Source organism: Motacilla alba, chromosome 2, assembly GCF_015832195.1.
Source record: "Motacilla alba alba isolate MOTALB_02 chromosome 2, Motacilla_alba_V1.0_pri, whole genome shotgun sequence".
Taxonomy (NCBI): Eukaryota; Metazoa; Chordata; class Aves; order Passeriformes; family Motacillidae; genus Motacilla; species Motacilla alba.
In genome coordinates, this window is record NC_052017.1 from 4323166 (window position 1) to 4336004 (window position 12839).

The 12839-nt window shown below is 49.7% G+C and overlaps 1 protein-coding gene across 7 annotated transcripts in view; it reads right to left on the reverse strand.

Annotated features, from left to right (window-relative positions):
- Positions 1-863: 863 nt before the first annotated feature.
- LOC119697133 (mitogen-activated protein kinase kinase kinase 3-like) overlaps positions 864-12839 on the reverse strand; it is a 79465-nt gene continuing 67489 nt past the window's right edge. For 6 of the 7 annotated variants that reach the window (XM_038127357.1, XM_038127358.1, XM_038127360.1 and 3 more), the window contains 7 exons: positions 11210-11302; positions 10076-10270; positions 9127-9275; positions 8452-8583; positions 5391-5520; positions 4638-4815; positions 3099-3327 (listed from right to left, as the gene is read on the reverse strand). In XM_038127357.1, coding sequence (XP_037983285.1) covers positions 3099-3327; positions 4638-4815; positions 5391-5520; positions 8452-8583; positions 9127-9275; positions 10076-10270; positions 11210-11302 — 1106 coding nt within the window. Of the gene's footprint in view, positions 3328-4637; positions 4816-5390; positions 5521-8451; positions 8584-9126; positions 9276-10075; positions 10271-11209; positions 11303-12839 lie in introns of all 7 variants that reach the window. The other variant, XM_038127356.1, reaches the window with a different exon arrangement.

Consider the following 12839-nt stretch of genomic DNA (forward strand, 5'->3'; position numbering starts at 1 on the left):
AATTTTAAATAAAAATAAATGAATTAAAACAAATGAAAATTAAGTTCAGAAACACAAAATCCTGTGCATGTGGAGTCCAAGGTGGAACGTGAAGACAAAGACACGCAGAACCATCGGCTCAGAGAGCTGCACTGATCCATCTGTTCCAGAAAAACCCAAGAATTATCAAATCTTTGTCACTGTCCCCGGGATGGTCACACCAATGCCCCCTGTGCCCCCCACCCGTGCTGGGACTGCCCTGTGGGGAAGGGGCTGTGCCTGTGAGCAGGGGACAGGCAGTGGGAATGCAGGCTCATGGAGTCATTAAGGATAGAAAAGACCTCCAAGATCATCAAATCCAACCATGTTCATCACCAAACCACATCCCACACCCACACTTCCAGGGACGGTGATGCCACGCCTCTCCTGGACAGCCTGTTCCCATGTCCTGCCCCAGCCCATCCCCCAAAAGGAATTAATTTCCCCATGGACACGGGGAAAGCCGCAGGGCCCGCTATGGGCAAAATAAAATAAAAACAAACCAAACCAACAGAAAATGACTTTACATGGTAGAATAATTCCATTTGCTTTTCCTAGTTCCATTCTGTACATCAGAACACTGCAAGGCTTTAACAAACCAGAAAGGCAAAGGCACCTGAGGAGTGTCTCACACTCACACACACACACACACACACTCACACGAGCCACATCCATCCATGGGAGGATTTAGGTGGTTTGAGGGCCCTGGGAGCATTTTGGGGCAGCCAGGAGCCCACTTTGGCTCTCAAATCTTTGGAAAGAAGGGAAACACCCTCCCACCACTGAAGGGCTGAGAAAACCCAAACCAAACAAATTTAATGAAAGAAGAGAAAACAGCTTAAAAATGGTTTTGATTTCTTTTTTTTTTTTTTTTAGCTTTGGTGAACACACACTTTGTTACCCTCTTCTGCCAAACCCCTTCCCCGACAATGCTGATTTTTTTTTTTCCCTTGTGATTATTTCCACCCATGCCATATTACTGACCAGACTGATGGACTGGGTCCTATTCACAGAATAAAAGTCTTCATTCCCCTCAGCAAAAGGAGATTTTTCCTTTCCCATGGGGAGCTGCCCATCACCCCTATGGCTGACTGACACAAGCCCCAGTGCTGCTCCAGCATTGCCCCTCAGCTTCCCTGGAACCTGGCCTGGAATAAATGGCCTCAATAGCTTTCAGAGAGATTTACAGGGAATTCTTTTAGGTATTTCTTTTAATTTGCCCTAATACTCAGTGTTTATTTTTTTAAAAATTGAAATAAATCTTAAAATCATGAAATCTTTGAATGGTTTGGGTTGGAAGGGACCTTAGAGCTCATCTCATTCCAGCCCCTTGCCACGGGGCAGGGACACTTTTTTCCGAGCCATATCCAGCCCTGACCCTGAATGATTCCAGAAATGGGACATTCACAGCTACACTGGGCAGCCTCCTAAATCTTGTTTCTCTGTTCAGAGCTGAGGACATGGACATGCCCTCACCACCACACCAGCAATGCAAAGTCTTGATCCCTTCCACATGGAAGAATTCAAGGATGTGTTCCCACAACCAATCAATTTGTCACTTTGCTCTGAAGTCTAAGCAACACTCTTCATTGTCACTGAAAACCAGCATTAAAACAAACCTGTGTCTGACACACTGGCCTGAGGATGGAGCCTCCTGGAGCTTTCTGGACCCTTTGCTGAGTCGGTGCAAACAGCTAATGCAGCAGAGAAGGGGGAGGTAAGATGGTGCAATTAATTTATCCCAAACCCCCCCAAGATCTGATTGATCCATTAACTAACTAGCTTCCAGGGACTTTGTGCGTGCTTCCTGCCCAGGTTTTCCAACAGGGCAGTGCTGGTCAGAGTCTGTAGCCCAGTTCTGCTTTTGACTGGCCCATTGTCTCATACAACTTCAAACCCACTGAGGGAAGGAATCTGCTTCTAGCTGCCCTCCACTGCTGCAGCTCCACTTTCCCAGTCTGGGGCTCCACTGCCCTGCAGCTGCTCCCTTGGGCACCACCACGGAAGTGATGCTCCCCTTCCCTGCACCTGGGGATGGTCCACAAGGAACAGGAGGAGGTGCCCAGAGGAGGACACACCCAGATTCACAGGCATCAGTCCTCTCTGCCTAATTTTAGGCACTCTCTTGGGTTTCACAGAGATCCACTGGGCTCTCCCTGCAGCTCCACTTCCAGAACACGATGGCATCCCTCCAGCCCCAGCGCAGCAGCACGGGCACGGCTCACCAGAACTGTGGCTGTGAGCAGAGCTGTCCTTGCTGAGATCCCCTTCAGCTCCCACCCGAATCCTGATGGCTCCCAGCCCAACCCGGCTGCTGCTCAGCCCTGCCCACCACAGCATTTCAACACCACCACCACCATCATTTACCCATCCCTCAGCCCACGGCAGGGGTCTCGGGCATCCGTCCGCGGGTGTATCCGGCAGAGACCTCCTGCACCCCGAGAAGACCCCCTGCTTCCCAGACTCACTCACACACACACGCACGCCAAGGCAAAGTCAACACGGCTGCCGCATCCTCGCACCAGATCCGAGCCGAGCATCACTCCTTGATTGTAACCGCGTAAGGCACAGGACAGTGTGAAACGCCGCCCCGCCGGAGCCGCCGGCTGCTCCTGCGGGCCTGGTCCCCTCGTGAACGGGGACGCCCAGGTCCCCCCGACTCTGCGGTCTGAGGATCATCTCCTCCGGCTTGGCTGAAGGCCCTGTCTGTTCCTCTGCGAAAGGCGGTGATGGCCACTGAGCATCCGAGTCCCCCAGCGGTCCCGGGGATGCCGCCAGCACCGCCGCCGTGCTGGGGGGACACTTCCCGCTCGCTGCGGGGGACATTTCCCGCTTGCCGTTTCCCCCAAGAGAGCAGTTACTTGGCGAGGGGGGACGAGCCCGGTACCGCTGGCAGCGGGGAGGTTCCGCGGTCCGGCACCCGCACAGGCCGGGAAATCCCTCGCTCTGGATTCCCCGCAGCTTGAAAATCCAACAAGGCGGCGGGGCCGAGGCAGCAGCGAGCGAGGAGGGACTGTCAGGACAGCCCCGGACTGTGAGGTCCGACCTCCCCCGGCGCTCCCCGTCCCCGCTGGCAGCGCTCAGAGCCCGCAGTTGACGAAAGGGTGTCTCAGCAGGTCCTCGGCCGTCGGCCTCCGCTTCTCCTCCACGAAGATCTGCTTGAGGAAGTTGCGGCAGGAGCTGGAGACGCCGTCGGGGAGCTGGGGGTTGGTCGGCTGCGTGGCGATTTTAAAAATCGCCGCCATGGCCTCGAACTCTGCCCAGGGCGGCTTCTCCGTTAACATCTCCACCACGGTGCAGGCCACGCTCCTGCAACAAGGCCGAGCACAGCGTGAGGGACTGGGCAGTGGCACTGCAGCTCGAGTCTAACCAGCTCTGGGATGCACCTGCCTAAAGGGAGCAAAGCTGCGGGAGATGGGCACCTAGCCCTGGAATGTCTGGTCCCCTGAAGCTCCCTGGTCGCACAGGTCCTTGGCACTCAACTTTGAGTGGATGCATGAGCCTTGCCTTAAAGCCGGTGGCTTTTCTGCCCACTTTAACTGGCAGGTTCTAAGTTACATAAAAGCTCAGGGAGATACTGAGTTAACTGGTAGATATTAAGTCTCATAAAAGCTCACTGGAGCATCCCCTAAAGGGAAACCCATGCACAGCTTCAGACAGCATAGTTTCAGCAACAGCATGTAGTTCCCAGGGAAGCTGAGCCAGAATGATACATATTTGCCTACATCCAACTTCATCTCTGAGGTGTGCCTGAGAAGGAACAGGTGGCATGAGCAGCAAAGAGCCTGAGAGGTTTCCCTCAGCTTGCTCAAGAATCCTGGTCTCAGCAGAGATACTCTGCCACCTCTATTCATGAATGATCCTGAAAAAATTTTAAACCTATCCCATTGATGCTAAAAAATTTAAAAATTAAACATTTGCCTCCCCATCAGCCAGTGCAGGTGGTGTGGGGTACACGGACACCTGCTCAGGACTTTCTAGGTTTTCCCACCCAATTAGGGTTCTCTTGGAAGGATTATTTTTTGTTGACCCTCTTTGCTTGGGCACCCAACAGAAAGCACACTGGGAAGACATTGCTTCCTCCTCATAAACTGGGAAGATTAGTAGTGCCATCCCAGCTCCTCCAGGTTCCATCTGTCATCCTCCACAGATCAAAACATTCACAAGCAGCCAATGATTTTTGTTGTGTTTGGGCCTGAGCCACATGCAAACATCCAGCAGCAGGTTTGGGAAGGCCACTGAAGATCCCCTGAGCCTGTGAGCTGGGCTTAGTGAACCCAAAATCAGGGCCACCAAAACTCAACAGGTCTTTTAGTGAGCTTTGTTATCAAGCTGCTTTCCAGAATCAAAAAGCAGTTATGGGGATGAACTGGATGTGAGACTCACACAAGACAAGAGTTTCCAAAAGCAAGTTGTGATTCTGAGTGCTCCTGTTTTGGGAACTTAGCTACCACAGGTTTCCTCTGGATATCTGCACAGTTGATCCTAACATGTATCTCCTATTTTCCATCCTTTGCACTGCTTCCAGCTACTAGCTATACCTGTTGTTCCCATTGCAGCTTCCCAAAAGGATTGCTGGATTTAAGTAGCAGTGGTGGGGTTTTTACTGTGTTCCTTACCACACATCAGCTTTCCTTCCATAGCCCTCTCCACTGATAACCTCTGGGCTCATCCAGTATGGTGTTCCTGTGACAGATTTAATCCCAGTCCCAGACATGCAGATGGTCTGGATACGTTTGCTCGCCCCAAAATCTCCAAGTTTCACATTTCCAGCAGAATCTCTCAGAATATTGGCACCTGGGGTGAGAAACAAAAAGATCCCCAGAAAATGAAGCAGGGAACCTGAAGTGGCTACAGTGAGGAGAGCAGGAAGAGCACAGGCAAAGAGCCAGGCAGGAGGGAGCCCAAAGGGCTGTGGTGGGGCTGGACTCAGCATCATTTCAAATCCTTCTCTCTTAAGACAGCTGCTCTCCAAGAGGGTTGACTCCCACCCAGCATCCCCTCATTCAGCAGGTTTCCCAAAAATGAGCAGTGCATGGGGGCCAACAGATTCTCGTGCCCACCCACAGACAGCAGAAAGCAGCATCAGACCTCTCCAAATGGCAGAGCCTCTCAGTTCTTGGCTGTGTTACACCAGATTTTCAGACGTGTAAGGTCAGTTAATAATCCCTTGAGAGAGAAAATAGCTCAAGATTTTGGTTTCAGCTGTTTGCTCAAGTTTTTCATGGTTCAATCTGGTGAAGGGCAGGGGCAAAAATACTTCAAAGAGCAGATCCCAGCACTATGCTGTGCACAAGGATTTGCACTGGGGCAGGGGGAGGCTGGGCTGAACAAACCCAAGCATGCAAGAAGCCTCTCTATTATCCCCTCACCTTTAATATCCCTGTGGACAATCATATTGCTGTGTAGGTAGAAGACTCCCTGCAGGATCTGCCTGGTGTACTTCCGTGTGACATTCTCGGTCAGAGCACCGTAAGCTTTCAGCTGGTCCTTTATTGAGCCCTGGGGCAAAGAAACAACACACACCAAATGTAAGGACCAGAGAAACCATCACATCACAGCAACTTCTTAAACCTTCCTGACCACTCTGTCTTCCAGCTCAAAAAAAAAAAACAACAACCAAACCCTATTTGTAGAAACAGCAGAAATCCACTAAGTGCTGAACAGAAACTTGCCCCCGTGTCCCAGATCCCTGGGGAGATGAAGGTGTCGTTTGGTGCCTGGCACAGCTTCCTCCTGCCAACAGCACAGACCTTTTTCCCCCTCTAGTGGCTGCAGGGGGGTCACTGACAGCTCACTGAGAAGGAACAAACTGACGCGGAATTACAACTCAAATGAGAAGATCAACTCCATTAATTAGATTCATCGACTCTTTAAGGTTGGAAAAAACCTCTGAGACCATCCATTCCAATCATTAACCCAGCACTGCAAGGCCCATCACTAAACCATGTGTTCTTTTGAGCATTTCCAACAATGGTGATTTCACCACTGCCCTGGGCAGCCTGTTCTGATGCTTGACATCTCTTTCAGTGAATAAATTGTTCCTAGCACCTAATCTAAATCTCTGCTGGTGCAACTTGAGGCCATGTCCTCTCTTCCTATCACTTTTTACCTGTGAGAAAAGACCAACTCCCACCTGTCTACGATCTCCTTACAGGGAGTTGTAGAGAGCCATTTCTTTGGGGTCAAGATAACGAGTCACTCTTTGAAAGCCTCCTCCCAAAACTTTGCACAGCAAGGAACACTCACAGCCATGAGGGACAACCAGCCCCAAAAGGAACTGCACCAAGACCACCAAGAGCAGATAATTTACAAGTCCTTAAATTCCTGACCCAGGCATGCAAGCTCAATCTGGTTTGATGGCATTGATCAAAGAGGAAAGGGAGCAGGGGTGCAGACATTTATCATCTGCAGCAGGTTGATCCCCTTGGTTTTAGCTGTATTTTTGGGCCACTTGGAAATGGATGCGTCTCACTGTGCCAGAGCTGGGTTTTAGCAGGGATGAACCTGAGGCAGATTTGGGGTTCACACTCAGCTCTACCTCCAGTATTCAGGTTAGCTGGGAAGTGGGAGGGGGAACTCATCCTGTTTCTGCCTGTCCTGCAGCTCTGGGGTTGATCCAAGACTGCCAGTCCTGTTCTGGGAACAGTGGCTGCTCTGCTCCAAGCCAGCCCATCCAACTGTGTTAGCTTTTCCACATCCACCCGTCTCTGCTGTTGCTCTGCCCAGCTACTGTTTTGGCTTCTTTTGAGGCTGGTGGTGATCTTGTGGATGGGCCTCTCCTTTTCCTTTCTCAGCACTGCTGAAGCAACCTGAGATGCTCTAAATGACCCCCTCAATATAACCTGTATGCAGGGTGCATTCCCTCACCACAACCAAAATAGATTTCTTATCCTGCCCTCCCTCACCCTGATGAGGGGATATCAAACAAGAAGGGAAAATTGGTTCTTTGAGGCCTGTGGTCAAATGGACCATTCTGTTTTCCAAGCATAATTTAAAAGACAGTGTAGTTTCTGTCCTGCCCATAAAGAGTCAGCTATTAACTGAGGGCCAGCAAAAGAATGGCAGCCCCAGGGTGCACCCAAACTTGACCCTCTGAACATTTTGCCAAGCTGACTGTCTTAAACTGGAAGCTTGGCCAGACCCAGCTTTGCAGAGCTGCTGTCCTGCAAGGTTTGGGAACTCCCTCACTTCCACTGGCCTTGGAAACCAGAGCCCCGAGCTGCCTGTCAAATGAGCTGTTGTTGCAGCAGCAAAGTCAATCTGTATTTGGTCAGAGCTCAGCTTTATCATTTAAAAAAACAAACACTGAATTTCCAGCCCTGCTGGACACTGCCCCAGCATCAAATGCTGATTTCCTGGCTGCTAACAAACATCAGCACGCTGTGGAATAAGCTGCAAGGGGACTGCTGGAATTGCTGGGATTTACTCCTCTGGGTCCATGCCTTGTGGCAGGGCCTGAAGGCAAGATGTCCACAGGGACAGAGGGAGGATAGGGCTTGGAAGGGACTCAGAGGCATGGAAGTCCACCTGATCACTCACATGCAAGATGCATTCAGAGAGCCTCCAGCACATTTACTTAACTACTAAAATTATTTGCAACCAAATGACTTAATTGTCCCTTCTGACCTTACAAATCTCTGTATAAACAAGGGCTTATTCTCCCACACTCTGGGGAACAAATCCAGCTGGACAGAAGGGACTCAGGAGAACACATCCTCCAGCAATGTAAATAGCATTGTGCTGTTTTACACCATCAGTCTAATGGCTGATGTAATTCACAAGCTCCCAAACACAAAGAGATGCTCAACTCACCCATACACTTCCTACAGCCCCTGCTTAAACTCCCTCAAAGCATTCTGATCTTTTTCCCCATGGCTATTTCATCCTATATCAGCAAAGCCACAAATTGCAGCCACTCCTGCACAAGAGGATAATGCTGCCCACGAAAAGCTCTGTCCTCAACAAAAAGACTCAAAGGGAATACCACTGTTTGTAACACACACGTGCTGAAAGCCACAAATAATTGGTGACAGCTGTGGGTGGACAGTTGTACTATTAGCTTGTCCTGCAGGGAGTTGCAGTAAATACTTAAGGATGGGCTCAGGCCACAGTGTTTGGAGCAGGATCTGGATCACGTCCCACATTCACCAAGCTCAGATTCCAGACTGTGCACACACCCTGCTCCAGGATTCAAACCTAAAACCTGCCTGCAAGGCTTTTCATTTCACCCGGTGCTTGTTGAGGAGCTTCAACATGACGTCTGACTCCCATCCTAAGCTCTCCCAAGCCTTAGGGATGCATCCACTGTTTGGTTTGGTTCATCAGCCATAAAACAGCTCAGCTGGACAGACAGAAATTTCACCAAAGTCCAGGAAACTCTAAATCTGTTTTGTGCCAGTCAGGACAATGTTTAGCAGGAACCACACTTACCCCTGGCATGTATTCCACAAAGATGGACAGCTTCTTCTCCTCAGGATCCCGCAGGCAGCCGTAGTACTGCACGATCCTGTCGTGACGGAGAGTCTTCAACAGCTGAATCTCACATTCCAAAGCATTCACCTCCTGTAACAAACCACACAGGCTTCCTGATGAAGGGGAAGGATGGTGTCTTTGGGAACGTGATAGAAATACTGCTCCACGCTGAGCACAGGTTTTGTAGCAGCTGTGAAGCTGTCCACAAAGCCATTGGCCACATGAGGCTCAGAAATAAGGAGCAAGGAAAGGCAAGGAGAAAGACAGGGCTTGGCTTTGAGACAGGTTTACTTACTATTAATTGTGTTTAAGGAGTTTTTCTGGAAATATTTCAACAAAGTCACTGAGCAGAATGGGGAGAAGGTGAAGGGAGCAAGAAGGACAAAACTAAGGATGATGAGACAGACCTGCAAGAGATTGATACCTGACATAGAGCAGGCCAGTGGAACCAAGGAACTGGGAGGCACAGAAGTCACCAGAGCACTGTGACTGGTGCCACGAGCCATTCAGAACTACTCCAGAGAGGGGAAACAACACCTGTCTCCACACACAGCCTCCCAGGGACATGGACACTTCTACCCTCAGCCCACAGTTTCCCAGGGTGCTGCAGAACAGCCCTGCCCTTGTACTCACTTTACTTGTCTCCTGGCTGTCAGGGTCGAAAGGCACCTGCTTCACTGACAGCTCCCTCCCAGTGTCAGCATCATAGCACAGATAAACTTCCCCAAAAGCTCCTCTTCCCAGCAGCTTCCCAAGCCTCCAGTTCACAGGTGCCTGCAGGGCTACAGGAGAGAGGAGAGGGTTGAGAGAAGAGTACAGCAGGGAGACTTCAGCATCAGGGTCCACCTGACCCTACAGGGCAGTCAGTGAGTCTCTCTCTCCCAGGTGCACCAGGGCAAACCAGTTTTAACTACACTGGTGCTATTGGTGTGGGGGAAATGTTTCCCAGTCTGCATTAGCATCAAGCAGAAACAAAACCCAGGAAAGTCCTCTTTCATTAAGAGTCTTTCCTCTAAAAACTCTTTTCTGGGCCAACACTGGAATTTCCCTTCTGCTGTGGGAGTGTTTAGCAGCATACAGGATGGCTGAGCAGCAACCCAGGCAAGGACCAGTGGGGAATTTTATCTCACTGGTGATTTCTAGGATGTTATCCATCACCAAACAGGCCCAAAATGCACCAGCTTCTATATCATGGGCAGTCTTGCAATTGCAGAGGAGCATCTTTGGGTGCTGGGGTGACAGCAATGCAAGCCAAGGAACAGAAACTCTGGATGCATTTGCTCCCAAATCCCAAATCTTCTGGGAAGCTGACACACTCCACACTGAGAGTCCAACACACAAGAAATCACCTGCAACCCAGCAAGATGAACACCAGCTGACCCCACACAGCTCAGACACAGCACTAAACCTTGCTCATGACACACAAGCTGGTGCAGGGTGCCTCATGGTGGGGGTGCAATCAAAGTTTACCCATGACTGGCTTAGCTGATGTTCAGTGACTCAGCAGGTGACAGTAACTCAGTTTGGTGCCAAGTCTCAGCTCTACTGAGACCTCAGGCACTCGGGGCTTTGGTTCACTCACAGTTCCTGGCTTTTGTAGGGGAGGTGCTGAAGGCCTGCAGACCCTTTTCAAAATTGTTCCAACACTTGGGCCTGTACTCATCATACTGCAAGGTGCTGAGCTTGCTGTCCCCAGTAAAGCTCTTGGTTCTGCTGGAAGGGACGAGCTGAAACAGGTTCTCCTGTGGGAAGTAACTCCTGGGGAAAGTCCTCCGGCCTGCAGGGGAAAAGGGGTAAAATGACAGCCAGAACACACACACCAGCTTGGATCCACCTGCCACCACCTTCTCACATCGCTGCCCAGATCCTCACCTCTTCAAATTAAGTAAAGCAAGTGTAATGAAACTGAAGCAAAGCCCTGCGAAGATTTTAAATTCAATTCCAGAGTTGATAACAGCAGGCATTACATCTAATGTAGACGTTTCCAGAGGGGATTGCAACAGTTTAATTACATCAACGGGTGTGTTGGTTGTTAATCACAATTTAACACTGAACAGGCAGAGATTTACATTGAAAATTATCCCTGCCATCCCCTAAGTCCACATGCAAATGACCACACAGCAGGGCCAGAGCTGCTTTCACAGGGGTGGCAGTGAGAGATGAAGCTCATTCTGGAAAGCTCAATATGCTCTCTGCATGTCCTCAGTACATTTTTCCCAAGGGAATTTTTGCCTCCCACTGCTTGCAGTCTCATACAGTGAAAGAATGAGCAGGAAAAAGATGATGGAGTTGGCCCCAAAGCTCAGAGCTCAGCAGCTTAAAACAGAGAAGCAAACAGATACTGGTACCCTGAAATTGCTTGGGGATTTCCTATGGCTCAGTGAGAAACCTGCTGTAAAGGTCACAAAAATCATCCTCAAAAGCAAGCAATTTAGGGGAGTAGGAAGGTTGATACTGCTGGGGATGAGAAATGCCAATCATCCCCATGGCTAAATTAAAGCAGGAGGTGTAAGCAGAGGACAGGCTCAGCACTTCCCAAGAGCAGAGCCACAAGGTCTCACAGAGAACACCCTTCTGAATGCACAAATGAACCCCAAAGCACTTGGTGATGCTCCCTTTATCAGGAGCTCCTTCCCAAGTGTTTCCAGTCCCAGGCACTGTCACAAGCCATCAAGGACTGATCACCTCCCTCCCTGAGCCCCCAGCACGTCCTTACCATCGCTGTAGTCCTTGCGACTTTGGGAGAGATGGTACTGCCTTGGGAAGGTCCCACCTTTCCCAAACCTCTCACAGAATGGGATGTCAAAATCTGGCAGGAGGCAAGAAGACAGAGACATTTCTGAGATCAGCTCAGTATCAAATGTCCAGAGTGTTTCTTATGGAAACACTGAGTTAGAGGTGAGAAGGAGGTGACCAGGTGTTCATTTACACAACCCTGCACACCCCAAGGCTCCCTGTGAAATCGGCCCACACTCACAAACCCTTCAGTGGAAAATCAGGGTTAGACACACTGCCCTTAGTGCCCCTAAAGCAGAGGTTTAAGTGCTGAATCTATGGACCCTGGCCCACATTCAAGGCAGGGGATTAACACAGACCATGCTTGGTTTCCAAGGCAGAGCACTAAAACATCTTATTTGCACTTGGAAAATGCAAAAAAAAATGAAAGAGAACTGCCAGGAAGGGTCAGGCCTAGACACATCCACTCCAAAACCTTTGCTATGATATCAGCTATTTCCAGGAAAATGCAAAAAAAAATCCAGCACTTGACTAACACCAGATAATATCTCCCCTCTTTCTTCTCAGATGTGACTCCTCCCCTCTGAAAGCCAATTTAAACCTCCAGAGCTCCAAACTTTTCTATTTATTTGATTAAATGCTAGAAAGATAGAATATACAGAAGGGATTAAAGACCATCAGAGTTTAGATGCTGGGTGATGAGAGAAATGGATGGACATGCAAGAAAAGGACATCTTTTTTTTTTTAATAAAATCCCCAGCACAGGAAGCCATTGCTGGTAGCACCAAATAACTTGAGATTAAAATATCTGTCATTCCACCCTCTTCTTTCACCTGCTGTTTTTCCTCCATCCAATTCTAGTGACACAGCCCCTTCTGACTGTTTGTTTGTCTTAGCCTGAGGCCAGCAGCCGCTCCTCAGAGGCCATTCCTGGCCTCTGCTGTGCCTCGGTGTGATTGCCAAAAGGAGCACATAATGGCTGAAATATGGTCAGCAAGAGGAGCAACAAGGACAGGGCAAGAGGTTCTTGGTGAGCCACGTGTGAGCAACGGTGCCCAGAGGTGTCTCAGAGCAAAGTGCCACGGGGGAAGCATTAAAACCTTCAGCAACGAGGGCTGACTGCAGCTTCATCTCTGCAGCTCAATCTAGAAATCCTGCCTCAGGCCAGCAATGAGTTATCCTGCCACAGGCTGGCTGCCATTTGCTCATTTTTATTGGTGCAAGTCATTACAATATTACAGAGTTTCCATTATTTAACCAGCTGGATGTTTATAAGTGATTAAGCAGTAACCTATGATCTGTGCAAGCACCAGTACAGCTTCTCTCACAGCATTTGCACTACTGCAGATTATTATTCATGCAAGTGGAAGAGGTGTAACTCGCTAGAGAGTTGGGGTTTGCTATGTAGGAAGTTGAGATCCTGAAGGGGCAACTCCCAGATGAGAAAAGAGAGACAAAAGCTGATCCTACAATGCTGTCCCCAGTTTGTCAGCACCTTGCAGTTGCCTGCAAACACAAGAGCAGCATCTTCCAACACAGATCTCTCAACAGCTTTGCTTGCTTGCTTGCATCCATCCACCTCAGGGCTCCAGCTGCCCAGTTTGGACTAT